Source organism: Pezoporus wallicus, unplaced genomic scaffold, assembly GCF_028554395.1.
Source record: "Pezoporus wallicus isolate ANWC-B61680 ecotype Strahan unplaced genomic scaffold, APGP_CSIRO_Pwel_v1 contig_5524, whole genome shotgun sequence".
Taxonomy (NCBI): Eukaryota; Metazoa; Chordata; class Aves; order Psittaciformes; family Psittacidae; genus Pezoporus; species Pezoporus wallicus.
In genome coordinates, this window is record NW_026636622.1 from 1,758,181 (window position 1) to 1,774,058 (window position 15,878).

The 15,878-nt window shown below is 37.9% G+C and overlaps 1 protein-coding gene across 1 annotated transcript in view; it reads left to right on the top strand.

Moving 5' to 3' along the window:
- The window catches only part of FRMPD2 (FERM and PDZ domain containing 2), a 63,125-nt gene extending 47,465 nt beyond the window's left edge, over positions 1–15,660 (top strand). Inside the window, exons 35-43 of the mRNA XM_057401096.1 lie at positions 1,638–1,714; positions 3,752–3,837; positions 5,466–5,581; positions 7,841–7,989; positions 9,654–9,744; positions 10,865–11,199; positions 12,606–12,821; positions 13,092–13,154; positions 14,765–15,660. Of these exons, the coding sequence (XP_057257079.1) occupies positions 1,638–1,714; positions 3,752–3,837; positions 5,466–5,581; positions 7,841–7,989; positions 9,654–9,744; positions 10,865–11,199; positions 12,606–12,821; positions 13,092–13,154; positions 14,765–14,836 (1,205 nt within the window). The 3' untranslated portion in view covers positions 14,837–15,660. The remainder of the gene's footprint in view (positions 1–1,637; positions 1,715–3,751; positions 3,838–5,465; positions 5,582–7,840; positions 7,990–9,653; positions 9,745–10,864; positions 11,200–12,605; positions 12,822–13,091; positions 13,155–14,764) is intronic.
- Positions 15,661–15,878: the final 218 nt, after the last annotated feature.

Genomic DNA, 15,878 nt, shown 5'->3' on the forward strand with positions numbered 1-15,878 from the left:
AGGACCATAGGGAAGGAATGCCCAAGCGTCAGTTTTAAGTCTAGAAATAGTGGAAGCAAAGCTGCAAGACCCTCACAGAACCTTTAACTCAGCTTTTATTTTTAAGTCATGGAGGCTCCTGGTCTGATTTTACCCAGTTTTATTCAACTCACTGATGGAATCACAGCCAGTTATTGACCCAGCTGCTAAAACACATTTCCCATAAATTTCACACCCCAGCACTCTTACCTTATCTCTAGGAAGCATCAGTTCTACCTGACAAACAGCTCCTCTCCTTTCTGTGTGTGTGCAAACCCAGAAGCCTTGGCTCCCAGATTGATTGCTACTAATTTGAGAGCACATCAATGTGCACAGGGCAAAACTCGCACAGCTGACTAACTCAAATAGAAAAAAGCTTATGCTGCAGACTCTGCTCTAATGAACATTCAAAATCAAAATACTAATTAAAGCTGTGAGTGGAAGGATGGACATACTATTAACAACAGATTATGGGTTTATATACCTCAACCACCTATTTCCTTGAACACTGAGGAGAAAATTCAGTGGGAAGAATATATAATTCCTTCTTAATATACCTTCTAGCTCATCAGTTACAAATTGGAGGCTTTGTTTCAAATCTTTGTAGGCAAGAAGCTAGTGTCATTGATATTTACTTTCTCCACAGCTGATGAGGAAGAGATGCTGAGCTGACTGCGGTTTTGACATATTTTAGAGCAAACATTTATGCATCTAGTCAGCTTTACTGATGCGAACTTGCCTGTAGAGGTATTTTAGGCAATTCTGCTGTTAGCCAGCAGCTGCTCCATAGGGTTCAAAGATCTCAGTTTTTTCAGTATCTATTAGACTGAACCTAATCATCTTGAACTTCTAGCCAGTGTCTTAAGCACTGGATACTCCTTCACTTACTGGAAGCTGCCTCTGAGTTTCAAGAGCAAAGCTTTTCCATAAGGATGTAAAAGCTATGATCAGCACCAATTTCAAAGGAGGATGTTCACTGGCCCATCTCTATTCTAGTTTCTGGGGGTTAATAATGAAAATAAATAAATAAATAAAGTAAGTAAGGATAGCCAATTATAAAAAGGCTGATTGGAGCTCTTGCTCTATTAAGGTCTGTGGAATTATTCCCATTCACTTCAGTAAGACTAGCCTTTTCTCCAGCTCTGCAAATTCAAGGAATTAGTTGTGGGCACATTTATTTGCATCTCACGACACTGGTGAATTACACAGTTGCTGGAAAGTTTAAATTGTTTTCCTGGACCAGCAAAACCCAGTGGTATTATAGAAGCACTGGCATTAAAGTTCATCCATGGTATTTGGGCTTTAGGAATGGGCTGGATTAGAGAGGGCAGAATTAAATTCTGTTTCAGTTTTTTTAACTGCTATTGATACAGGGGTCTCTTCAGTGTATCTTCTGGCAACCTGAATTATGCTGGCTTCTTCAGTGGTGATATATAATATCTGTGTTGTACTAACCCTCTCAGAGCATCCATGAAAGGGATATTCCATGCCAGTTTCTGGCAATGTATCTCAGTGCTTTTTCCAAGGTTGAAGTCCTCTGGTGTGTGTGGCACAGAAGAAATTACTATATTTTCATGCTTCGTAGGGATTTTGTTTTGATTTTGTTTTCTGGTGTTCAGATAGTGCAGAGGGAAGCCTGCGAGCTCAGCCTGTTCTCACTTTCAAGGAAGAAGAATCCAACCAGATGTGTACCAAGGTAAAAATCTGAATCAGGCTTCTAGAAGTTATCAGGCAACGTACTCACGTTTGTTTACAAAATGGGTTTGCTTCAATGCAGGCAAGAACCACACCTTCTTAACAAGAAAGTATTAGGGTGAGGGAAGTGTGCTACAATGATGGGAACTGCTAACATTTGAATGTGTCAGGGGGTTCCACTGAGATAAGAGCATATAATTAGTATAATATATATACCCTAAAAAGGGGAAGGGGGAAGTGGAAGGCTGCATATGCAAGTCTAATTCTTGTACTTTTTAACACTGGAATGAATGATAAATTAATTTTACCATTCTTTCAGTTTTTTAAAAAAATACACTTTAGAAGATTTCTATTCAACTGTCTTCTATAAATATTCGTAACTCCAAGGGTCCCAAACTTCTTCAAACATGTTTATGTTTTTGAATCTTACTAAGTCCTGTGAGACGTTCCACATCAAATTTTACAGCATCTATTATTTCTAAGTTTACAACTGTAAAACCACTACTCAGGAAATGTGAGAAATGTAGGTCTTTTTATCATCCGCAACAAATAAACCAAAATAATCAAACTAGAAAAGAAAAATGGAAGAAATCATTGATGTGAATAAGATGAGAAAACTTTTAAAAGGAATTTGTTTGAGGAAGTTTTAAGTACTCTGTTGGAATGGGTGTTGAACTAAACTGTTAAGAGATTGATGAAATGTAATATCAAAACAAGGTCATGCCTATATTTTGACAAAGAAGTACACCCAGGAAATAAAAAATGAAATAAAAAATAGGAGATAGTACTAAGGTTACAGTTTCCTTATTAGATCCCCAAGTTAGCAAAGTGTTAATGCACAAATGTAGTTTTAAGCATGTAGTAAAGTCTATCTAGTTAAGCATGACACATGCTTATTTCAAGCTTGCCTTTAGCTGTTTCCTGTGAATAGAAACTATTTATGCTTTACTTTATAGAGCACAGCTGCCATCTACTCTAAAGATGTAGACTCTGAAAATGACAACCCATTGAAAAAAATCACAGATGCAAAAAAGCAGCAGTAAGATACCTTTCCTTAGCAAATAGAAAAAAAAAAATCTATACAGCATTCTCCAATCAATGCAGTTAGTAGGTGCAGAAACTGGGTAATTTAATTCATTATTAAATAGGCAGCCATGAATTTCCCTGTTCTAATGGGAAAGTACAAGCACAAAAGTAAGAAAATAAGGTGCAAGTGGAAGCTACCATTAAGATTCTGTGGGGCATTCAGTAGTTTATACTGTATAACATGTCACAGTACTCTGAGTACATCTGGAATATTAAGGAGGGAAAGAAAAGGAAACACCACTGAACTAGAATTTAAATCATTATCTATCAAGGGTTTCAACTCAGAAGGAGCCACTTCCACAAACATGATGCAGATGCAGATGTCCTGAATCACTATTTAAATGCAGAATCCATTTATAATTCTCTAGGATGGAAAACCAGCCACCAATATTATCACTTCTCCTGCATATGGAGGGTGATCAAGGGTCTGCCTTCTCTGTTAGTTGAGGGCTTCTTCAGTAGAGCAGCTGCACCCAGCTTCTACCAGCTGGCATCATTGTGTCTGAGATAGAAAAAGGAAATTATTACCAACAATTCCATCTCAGACAGTGGTGCTTTCTCCCACTAAGAGCTAAGGAGGTGAAGAATACAGTGTGACTCACGATTCCTGTGATTGCATTTTCTTTATGAGATTGGGGAGGATATGACTAACATGAAACTTTTCAAAGTTTAGTCATTAATACTAAGTTGTAGGGATTGTGAAGACTGTATTGTTATGAAACTCACAAATACTTTTTACACCTAGTGGCTTCTTACTCCTAGTAGATACTACAATGCTGAATCGAAGTTGCATACTTTCTTCTGAAAGTGGAAACTATTCTGTTTTCCCTTCCATTCCTGGCTGAAGGACACATTTTTACAGATATAAGAAACAATGTCAATGAAAGTAACTACTTGCTTGATGTTTCTATGTACTGATTTTTCACAGCTTTTTCATATTTTAAACCTGTAGGATCTAGATAGCACACACAATTTGCTTCTGCAAGGTCAGCTGTCTGGACGAGACTGTAAGGATATAATCGGTAACATTTCAGACAGGTAAGTCTTTCAAATGAATTAAAACTATTAAAATAAATAGTACGACTAATTTATCTTTTATTTCCAGAACTGTCCTAATATGGAGTGCAAATGCACCCATGTGTCCGAAATGACAGAAATACAGTTCTATTGGAATACAGCTCCATCTGCAGTAAGAAATGCTAAACAGCTTCCATGCAACTATTAAATGAAACACAGGCTTCTAGCTCTAACAGCTCATGCAGACATGCCTAAGCTAGCTTTAGCTTTTCTAGCTGAGGAGGAGAGAGAACAGTGGTACCACTATCACGTTGCTGTGGGGAGGGTACCTGTGGGTTCTACTAAGTCTTCTGAGCAGCACTTGCAGCCTGGGCTGGACCTTGTGCTGTTATGCCTGTAGCAATCCAGATTTTGAACTCTAGACATCCGAGAGTCAGGATAATTTGAGACTGTTACTCCAAAGAAAGTACATGCTACAGGAAGAGAAGAATTTTACTTCAAATTTGAAATTCACAGTACAATGGGAAACCAAAGTTGATAAGACACGGGAAGTTTTGTCTATTAAAATGACATGGCATAGATGAAACATGACTATTTTCTTTATCACTTACAACCCACATAAATTGGAAAAAAGACTAAATATTTACTTAAATTTTGTGAGAAAACATTTTGTAAGAACAATATTTGGCCAACCAATTAGGGATGAAAATCTTCCCTAACTCACCTGCTTGCAGAGCTGCAAGATGGTTTGAGAGCATCTGCATGTAAGAACATCCATATGAACAGAGGCTCAGTGTCCCTTGCTATTACCTCATTGCTAATATAACATTATCTTGTCATATACCAGGCAATTAGGTATGATTATTATTAAATTATCTTGCTCGGTGGGCAAGATGCATAAATGCATCTATGACTAACACAAAGTTATCATATATAACAAGTATGTCTTCTGATTGTTTTGCAAATAGGATGGTTTTCTGGCCCCTGTCATGTAATCTGAATCTTTTTACTACCAGTACTTTCCAGTGTTCCTTTTGCTACTTGCAAAAGCCTTGTGTAACTTGAACATGCACAGCTGCAATGGTTACTGATATTCAGAAAGCTGCTATTTATTATCTTATTCTCCCTCTTAAGTGTACTTTCTACTGTTTCTAACATTATATATTATTATCACACTGAGGATAGTACAATGCAAGACTCTGATATGCTTAAGCCTGCTAACATAGTTAAATGTTAGGTCTGCGGGTACCAGAGTTAGCCAGTAGAAGAACATCTGACCCATTCTGCACACCATTATAGATGTATTCTGGATTGTATGCATGTCTTCTACCAAAACATATTTAAGAGCTCCAAAATTTTCTAAATACTTTAGGCAACAGTAACAAGCAAAGCCTATATAGGTATGGCTGCCTAACAACTGAAAAATATCATACATGAAAAATTGTCTGCAACTGTGACAAACCTTACTTCCAAACACTACTCTTCACTATGCTATTACTCCTTGGATTTATGCTCTTTGGAGTTCATGCTAATTCTTAAAAATAGTTGCTTAAGAAAGTTAAAAGTGATAAAAAATAGATTAAAAAAACCCCAAACTATAAAAGTTTCTGCTGCTTCTGTAAGCCCATTCAACTGATGCTGTTTTACAGGTTACAGAAATATGCCGAATGTGAAGGCTGCAGAAGAGAGACTCAGCAGCCTGTGGCAGACAACCAGAATGATGAAGACAATGATATGCCCTACAGGATTTCTGTTCTACCTAGAAGTAACCATGCAAAAATTTCTGTTCTTTTAACATTACAGGCCAGCTCCTCTGTATATGTACAGTCAGAACAACACTAATCACTTATATATAAGCTAAGTATTTGCTCTTTGTGTCTCAAAGACCAGAGCACTCAGGACACAATTTTTACCATGATACATATGAAGGCCATCAAACCTTTGAAACATCTGCAAGAAGAAGGCCTACATCAGGAGCTCTCCAACTCTTTTGGGGAACAGGAGGAAGGAAGGAACACGAGTCTGAATATAGTTAGTTGAATTCAGGGAGGGCAGCTGTGCTGGCCATCACCCACTCACCACTGCTCAAAGCACCTCTGCTCTGGCACCCCAGTTTCAAAAGGATGAGCAAATTTTTTATTTTTTATTTTTTGTGTGTGTGTGTTTTTATTTTGTTTTTTTTGTTGTTGGTGGTTTTTTTTCCCATGCTCCATATCATGTCCTTCCTCCTCAAAGGAAAATCTCTGAATACCTTGATTAGACTCAATCAGGTGTAACTGAGCTGTAAACTGAGCAAAAAAGAGGAAAAGAAAGTTCTTGCATTAATTTGAGCAACTTCATAACCTTTGTTCAAGTCATGCACTATTGGATCGTGCAAAGAAATGACACACTGGCTCAGGGGCTGAATGAAAAAAAGAAAACAAAACTAGTGCAATTTGGGTCAAAAGCAAAATTGTGTGAGCTTCCCAGTGCATAATTAAAAATGTAAATTCTTAGTTTGTTCCAAAATGAATGAAATAAAAGCAGATGGCTTTGAATTTCACATCATATAATGAGTGAAATTAAAACCTCTAGAACTGATGTGCTTAAACATACTGAAGCATTTTCACAGCTCAGGTGCTAAAGCCGTTCTGATACCAGAAAACATTTACAGAAAGAATCTGCCTAGTTGTTCCTATAGGAAATAAAGCTGCTTCCGCTCCAAACAAGAAAAATTTGTGAAAGCAATCATACTGCAGTATCCTATAGATTCTCTGAAATACAGGTCTCTCCCTGCTTCTTCTTGCCCCGTGGAAGCAATGAATTGCTCATGGCTCTTAGAAGAAGTAAATCACAGTTATCTCCCTCACACTACCAAACTGTGCTGGCTAGCAAATAGAAAATTATAACCAATCTCTCCTCTCATACCTGCTCAGATTTTTGGCTTTCTTATTCCACTTGATCTGGAACAAAAGAGAGGTGTATAGGAAATAGCGTGCTGTGTCTGGAGTGGCAGATCTGTCTTGACTGGCACTCTCGACTAGTTAATAGAAATACCCTGGCATATCTTATGGCTAGAGAACAGAAAGTGGACAGAAATCGTTTCAGAAGCTCAGGCAAGGCAGGTGCAAGTTGTAGCCCAGACAAAAGCATAGAAAGCACAACAGTTTTGTTATGGAGATTGGTTAAGAATAAAGATGACATCTTACAAGAGGAAAAGAGAGCATTGCTTCTTGTCTTCAGCATACCACAGACCTGTAGAACTGATCAATAGGGTTTCTTTGAGACAGCTGGCATGTTATCCTTTGCCAACAGTAGCCTATGACTAAAAGGACAAATTCCTAATTTCTCTGCCTCAAACAACTATTTTTTACCAAACAAGCTACTGTTTTCCTCTACATGGTAAAAAAAAAATTCACTTGCTACAGTAAAGTAGTCATATTTCTAGAGATATAAATGTTTATCCATTGTCTTAATCTGTCAAGTTTCATATCAGAACATATACTTCAGAGTGAGCAAATTAGTAAAACTGAATCCTGATTTTGTTGCTTTGCATCTCATTCTTGAAGAGGAGTGTGAGGTAAGATGAAAAGGACAGAAGATCTTTTACTTCAGGGAAGAAGAATTTGCAGTGATTATTCCTAGCACTGTGGTGTGGCAGTACTAATTTTCAGGAAAGTGTTGGATAGATGAAGATGATTCCTCGTGAAGATGTGGTGAAAGACTCCAGTACCAATAGAATTTCTGCAAGAACACTTTATTTAAACAGACTGTATTTAGAAACTGTATGAGGCAATAAGCTGCAATAGTTGGATCTGCTTCCAAATGACATGAAATGTGGTGCTGGTTGTATCCATGGTGCTGACTTACTCTTCTTTCTGCTGTGAACATAAGTAAGCCAAAAATATTTTTTCACATTTCACTTCCACAGTATAAGCATCAAAATGTACTCATGTACTGCAGCCCCCTAGTTTTTAAAGCCAAGAATTTGTACTATGAACAATGATAATTAAAAACTCCTTTGTTTTTCTTTGTTGATATATAGGTAGAACCTTTGCTTCTGGAGATGAACTGACTCACTTAATTAACTTTAAAACATCACTGGCTGGAATAGGTCCAACGACTGGCATCACAGGTCTTATTCGAGACCTTCACTTTCGGATTGAGACTCAAGAGGTGTTAAAGGAGTTTGTGGTAAAGTGTGATTACTTTTTAAGATCTGAGTGTGTGACTTTTATCAGCTTTCTGCATACTGTATGGGAGATTGGCTTGTATATCTTTACTGACTCCACTTTCTCAGAGAATTATTCCTGCCAGAATGGGGTTTCTACTCTACTGTTTGGGTGATGCTACAGTATTTGGATCTTTCTTTCCACACAGGTCAGGCTTTCACTATTCCCTGTCCAAAGACACAACCCACATGGAATGAAAAATAATACACTAGAGTATTAATCACTTTTTCCTAGACTGACTTCTTCCTATTACCCCCTCAGCTCTGCTGAACATCTCCCTAAGAACTATTTTTGAGGCTGCACTAAAGCAAGAAATCCATGCTGCTAGGGATTCAGTAGTCCTGAAACACTTAGTTGAAAACAAAATGTTTCACGCAATGCTCCAGTGAATCATGGAACTCATTGCCACAAGATGCTATTAAGGTTGGGAACTTTATGAAATTAAAAAGAAAAAAGTAATGTAACTCCACAGATAATGAAAACACATAATTACATCTGATGGCATGAAAATATATAAAATTAGGGAAGCATATAGAATCTCTTGTTTCAGGATATAAAAAGAGTACTCAGTTATCATCAAATTCCTAAAGAACAGATTATTTCGTAACTCTTCAGCACAGTACTGGAATTTCCTTTAAAGGATGTACTCAAAACCAGGGAAATAGATTGCTACCACTTTTCAATAGCAATTACAACATTATCAGTTCCTTTCACTTGCCTTTATATCTCTGACTTTCTGGGTAGAAAATCCCACAGGCTGAAGTGTATAGGATTTGCTGACTTTCCCTAAAGGCTCAAGGGCATGTATTAATTTCCATTCATTCCATTCTGTTACTGGTCCAGGCAGAGCATATGAGCTGAAACACGCGTCTGCACAGAAAACATAAAGATCTAACAGGGAATGCACTCGTTACCAAAGCCAGTGGATATTTTATCTGAGTAAAAGCTGTAGTAACAGATGAATATATTAAAGAAATGTCACATGTATTTCAGCCCATATACACTGTGTAGTGCCATAATGTGATGGTTGAGCATTGTGCAGTGCATACCAAAGAGGTTAAAGAATAAAGAAAAGTGAAGGTAACTCAAAACTCTAAACGAAATTAACTTTTACATGCCTGCTTCCAGCTACACTGCACTATTCCCCTAAATCTGCTATGAAGTACTCAACAATCACATTATTTGCACTTTTCACCATTGATGCTGTTCTCTATATCCATCACTTTCCCTGTCACTGAAAAGTATTCACTGACATTCAGTACTGGTTAATAGAGCAATACTTGGTGCTTTAGTTAGTATGTCATCAATTATGAATACTGACATTTGGACATTTGACCAAGACACTATTCCAAACATCCATTTCACAGCAGTATACAACAGGGATTTGTAATGACAAGGGTTGAGGATTTGGGTTGGAAATCTCACTTGAAAACCCCAGAAATCTTGTGCAGACTGAAGAAAGTACAAAGCAATTTGAAGTTTAGAGGGTGATGTACTGATTCTCTTCTGTAAGAAGTCTATTTACCAATGTTGGGTCACTTACAGCGGTACAATTTGCTCACACCAACTCTATAAAGGTTGTCTATGAAGGATGTGAACAACATGGATTATTTCTCTTTGTTCTAGGCTTTAGAACGTTTGAAACCAATAGATGACTGCAGAACTGGCAAAGCACCAGAAAACCGGGATAAAAACAGATACCGAGATATTCTTCCATGTAAGTATGCGCACTAATGAGAACATACGTTCAGTTAACTGGAAAAGAGAAAAGCAGTTTTAACACTGATACAAAGGAGATGCAAATCCCACTACATTCTTAGCCACTGAGAGGTATGCTAACAGTGAAACGTGTTGAGATTTTTCCAAAGGAGGTAGAGTTCATGTAAGGGTGTCAGCATTGCACAGTATGTAATTTTCTGAGTATCATCTTCCACAAGGTGGGACTTTGTCCGGTAGGGGGCAGCTATCTGAGTGTTTCCTTCCCATTTTTCTCAGAGATACTGATCTACATTTCTATGGGCAAGTGTAACTTGAACTATAATAGCAGATCTTTAAATCTATTTGAATGTACAGCTATATCTACTGTTTGTGACACAGTGGAATTCTGGAAAGCATGGTGGAAATCATGGAGTTATGCGTCTCTTGGAAAAATAAAGATGTTTGCAGAAGTGTTTAGAAGCGTAATATACGACCAGAGCTTTTAGCTGCTCATCTCTGTTCTAAGTCAGAAACAAGTCTGCTCACTGATGAGAAGTCATTTTAGTCATTTAGAAGATTTCAGTGCAAGAGCTGAATATCTGCTGTTAATAAGGATTTCCAAAAATTCCTGTAATACCCAATGATTCCCTGAGAGGTATCACAACAGAACGGGAACGCTTGCTGGACCCTTGATGTCTTTCTGAACTGCAGCAGCAGGAAAACACATGCAAAATTTGTAGCACAGTCACCTTTCCATATTAGTGACACAGTGAACGTTCTCAGGAGTTTCCTGCTTTAAAACAGCAATGTCCAGTGACAATATTCCCATCCCATATATTAAAAGCCATATTGGATACACTATTCTGAATCATTGCCATACAATTCTATGGTAATTAGAAGGCTTGTCAGAGTGTTACACAGGTATCTTAAGAGAAATAAAGCTGAAATGAACAATACAATTTATCTGTGGGAATTCCTATTAATGGTGATTAATACTAGTGGTACTTGTCAAATGTATTTGAAAATCCAGAGGCATACTTTGCTGCTTGAGGCTGAGGTTCACCATCCCGACTGCTAGAGATGGTAGAACTCTTGTTTCAGATCTATAGCTGAAATAACTACTTTCTGTTTCTGTACAGATGATAGGACACGAGTTCCTCTGGGAGAAAAGAATGGCTACATTAATGCAAGCTACATTAGAATGAAAGTTGGAGAAGATGAACATTTCTATATTACAACCCAAGGGCCTTTGCCATCCACTGTGGCTGATTTCTGGCAAATGGTCTGGGAGAGTGAATCAGATGTGATTGCCATGATGACAAAAGAAGTGGAGCTAGGGCAAATCAGATGTCACCGATACTGGCCTGAACCTCCCCATGACTCTATAGACCTGGCTAATTTCCATCTCAGGCTAGACAATTACCAGATTCTGGAATACTTCATAATTAGAACAATAGAAATGATCAACAAGCAGGTAAGTTGAGTAGGCTTAATATTTTCGTATATGATGAAATTCATTAGGTATTTCACATAAGTATATTCTAATATTATTGTTTGCGTCTTCCATAACATTTGCTCAGTAATTTTTAGGAATGTAAAAATCTGAATAACAGGCATGAAATTAAGGTTATACAAGAATGTCCAAAAGTTAGTCCCTTAATAGTCACAGAGCTGGTGCATTCAGTGTTTTGCAGAATTGCTTACTGTTCTCATTAAGTCAAATCAGTAACGGCTGCCAGAGTGGATTCACATTCTCTAATGCTGGCTGGAAGGGGAAGAAAGTGTTTTTTTTTAGATTTTACAATTAATGATATTTCTTTCTAATGTCAAAAGAAGACGTGAATACAGAAACTACAAATACAGAATCGAAGTGTAAGAACATGGAAACTGGGCAACTATAAGTCCATCAGTCTTGTCTCAATAGCTTGCCTCAAAGCTTTACTTAACTTTGCAAAAATTTCTGCAGGACATATAAATTAATGAAACCATTAAAAGATTCATTCTTGTTCCAGACTAAATTGGTCATTTTCCATCAAGAAAAAAAAATCTCTATATAAAGAAAAGCCAATTTACTTTATGTCACTAAGTGTGAGGCATAGTAAAACATTTGATATGAGTTCCCCCAAAAAATTATTAAGATGAGAAGATAGGCTGTTATATGTAATTGTTTCAATGGTTATCTTAGTTTGCTATGTCTGTATTGGACCAATATTACATTACTGCAGAAAGACATAGTTTTACTTCAGGAGAAATCCAAAAATGCATTCACTTTTTTCTGATTGTAAAAATCCTGGGTAGTTCTTTTGCATTCAGCTTAACATGGCAAGCTGGCAACAAGAAGTACTGTCCCAGGACCATTCTGTTAATAATACTCTTTATTTTACCTACATTATGATTATTCTTGTAAGAATTTTTTTGTTTGATTTGGTTTGTGTGTTAGTGTATCTAATCACAAATTATTCTTTTATATCTCATACCAGAATAGCATTTACAATCTTGCTATCATGTCTATCATATTACTACTCTTCTATTAGTATGACTTAGTTCGGTTACAAAACTAATTTTACTATACAGTACTGGAATGTAATTTAACAAATGTTTTTGTTTTTCCTTTCTAATCAAATAAGATAACTACATCCAGAGTAACTTCAGTGTGTCATATATATTATATGAAGCAAATATACTAGGCCTGTGTCTTCTGAGTACGTTTCTGAAAACCTAAAAGAAACCTTAATAGACTCAAGAATGAAAAGCTGAGGAATTGTTCAGTAGACTAACAATTGACTAAGAATGAAGCTAATGGAAAATTTATCAGTGGAATTACTTGAAACTTGGTCTTAGAACTGGTCATTCTTAACATTTTTGGTCTTGCTCTTCCAGACAGAAGAGAAGCGCATTATAAGTCATTTGCAGTTTACCACTTGGCCAGACCAAAATACTTCCGAACTGCCTGAGAAGCTTGTAAAATTTATTTGTTACATGAGAAGAGCTCACAGCACAGGACCTATTGTTGCTCACTGTAGCACTGGCATTGGAAGAAGTGGAGTTTTGCTGGCTGTTGAAGTTCTGCTCAGCTATATAGAAAAAGATTTATCTGTAAGTATCAAACAGATTGTCATTAAGTATTACAAATTGGTATGGATGTCAAAAAAAACAGTGGGAGTATCTTAGACCAGCATAATTCCTGTTAGAATTCAATGTAACAAAATGGAACAAACCAGCTTTTATTGTTTTAAGCAACAAAGATAATAACTGCAAACATACTATTTGTAACAGAACTAAGTCAGAACTTCCCCATCTGAACTTGCTTAAATCTTTCTTTATAACTTGCATGTCAACAAAATAAAACCTGTTCTCTTCTGATAGTTCAACATCAAGCAGATAGTGAGAGACTTGAGACATCAGCGATTTGGCATGATCCAAACAAAGGTAAGTTTTCAATATTCAACTAGATTATGATTTTTAAATGTCTCAATCATGCTTTGATAAATCTGGGGCTTAAAGCATAACTTTAACCATGCCAAGTGCAAGGTCCTACACCTGGGTCAGAGCAATCCCAAGCACAGCTACAGGTTGGGCAGAGAAGAGATTCAGAGCAGCCCTGCGGAGAAGGACTTGGGGGTGGTGGTCAATGAGAAAATGAACATGAGCCGGCTTCAGTGTGCGCTTGCAGCCCAGAAAGATAACCCTATCCTGGGCTGCATCAAAAGGAGCGTGACCAGCAGGTCGAAGGAGGTGATCCTGCCCCTCTATTCTGTTCTCGTGAGACCTCACCTGGAGTATTGTGTGCAGTTCGGGCGTCCTCAACATAAAAAGGACTTGCAACTGTTGGAACAAGTCCAGAGGAGGGCCATGAGGATGATCAGGGGACTGGAGCACCTCCCATATGAAGATAGGCTGAGGAAGTTGGGGCTGTTCAGCCTGGAGAAGAGAAGGCTGCATGGAGACCTCATAGCAGCCTTCCAGTATCTGAAGGGGGCCTATAAGGATGCTGGAGAGGGACTTTTCATTAGAGACTGTAGTGATAGGACAAGGGGTAACGGGTTAAAACTTAAACAGGGGAAGTTTAGATTGGATATAAGGAGGAAATTCTTTCCTGTTAGGGTGGTGAGGCACTGGAATGGGTTGCCCAGGGAGGTTGTGAATGCTCCATCCCTGGCAGTGTTCAAGACCAGGTTGGACGAGGCCTTGGGTATGATTTAGCGTAAGGTGTCCCTGCCCACGGCAGGGGGGTTGGAACTAGATGATCTTAAGGTCCTTTCTAACCCTAACGATTCTATGATTCCATGATTCTATAAATTTAGCCTTCTCATTTGAGGAAAATAACACCCTTCCAGCCAAGCGGTGTCTAGATCTAAATATGAAAGGTCTGTTTCTTACTAACTAATGGAAATAAAAGCAAAGCACCATTATAGTACAGCTCCCAGTCCCATCCCCATTCCCTCCCCACTCCCCCACTTTTTTTTTAAGGAAAAAGAAAAGCAGGAATCAACAACAAAACCAGTGAGATAGCATAAACTCTACCCTGAAAAATTGCAGCCTTCAGCTGAACTCTTTGTATTGCTAAGTTATCACCACCTCAGTAAAGCCTACTACTGCTGAGTTAAACCTACCCCTGAAAAGAGCTTTCACACAGGAAAAGATAAGATGTGGCTAACTCAATTTTGAGCAAACAAGTGGTGTGAAATAAAATAAGACAAGACCAGGGTACGTTCTTCCTGTAGGCAAATATTTTGTCATATGCTTTGATATATTTTTCTTCAGGATAATGATTGAGTGTGTGATAAAAATTAAGCATTTACTGACCTAAATGAGGCTTGAGCACATGCTTACAGGTACTGCACTGAATAAGAAAACTTTCATGAGCTTTTCAAGTGATGGAACAAAAAGAACAAAGATTCTCTTAAATATCTAAGTTTTTGTGTCGATGTTACATAGATGCTGGTGTTATAAGCAACACTTCAAACAGTTCATTGTTCTTTGTCTAGAATTTATGTTGAATGTAATTAGATGTTTCACATTGATGTGTTTGCATCCAGGATGAGTATTTATTCTGCTATGAAGTTGTGCTGGAAGTCCTTCAGAATCTTCAAGCAATGGATTCTGACTGACTGCAATATGACTCTTCCCTGTTGCTGTTCCCGTTGGACTCCAGGGACCACTCAGTAATTGCTTTAAAGCAAAGTCAAGCCAGCACAGACAAGTGTTATATTACATGCTTTGTTAGATTACTCTGATTTCTAAAGCATTTCAAAACCTTGCTTAACATGTCGTTGGTAAGTCATTTAAGTCTTGGCACACAGTTTGGAGAAACAGCCAACCAGTGCTGCAACACTGCTGTTAAATTAAAATGGAATTTGCGTGCTCTGTAAAATAACATATCAATTGTATGGAAAATATTTTGGGACTCTGACAAGGAGATAGCAGCTTTTGGAATTAGTTCCACTTTCGGGAGGCAACTATGAAAATCTAAGGTTCTGCTGGTGTTGGTGGAAGATTAGTTGTCCCTTACATATTCTTGGGCACTATTGGTTAGTGGACTGCAAATCAGCATTTTCTACAGTAGTTATGCTTTTGTGTGGAAGGACTCAATTTATTTAGCTTCGGTTGCTTGAACAATGTAGAATCATTTCCAGTCATCACTCCAGCCCAGGAATTTATACCACCATCAAAAGACATCTTAAGAAACTGACAGAAAAATAAGATGCCTTTAAAATCTAGTGGGTTCTCTTCAAAGCAGAAAGAGTGTTCTAATAATTGGATAGAATATTATTTTTTCCCCAGCAATATGAACATCTTTAGACAGCATCAGTATTCTTTCATTCTGCATCCATGTGAAAAGGAATGCAATACAAAGCCAGATGAAAGGACTGTGTGTGCATTGTGGCACACATTTACCTTTCATCTTCCCCTGATCATTTTCATTAAGTATCTTGTAATTGCTGGTCGATGAGAAAATGAACATGAGCCAGTAGTGTGCGCTTGCAGCCCAGAAAGCCAACCGTATCCTGGGCTGCATCAAAAGGAGCATGACCAGCAGGTCGAAGGAGGTGATCCTGCCCCTCTATTCTGTTCTCGTGAGACCTCACCTGGAGTATTGTGTGCAGTTCTGGTGTCCTCAACATAAAAAGGACTTGGAACAAGTCCAGAGAA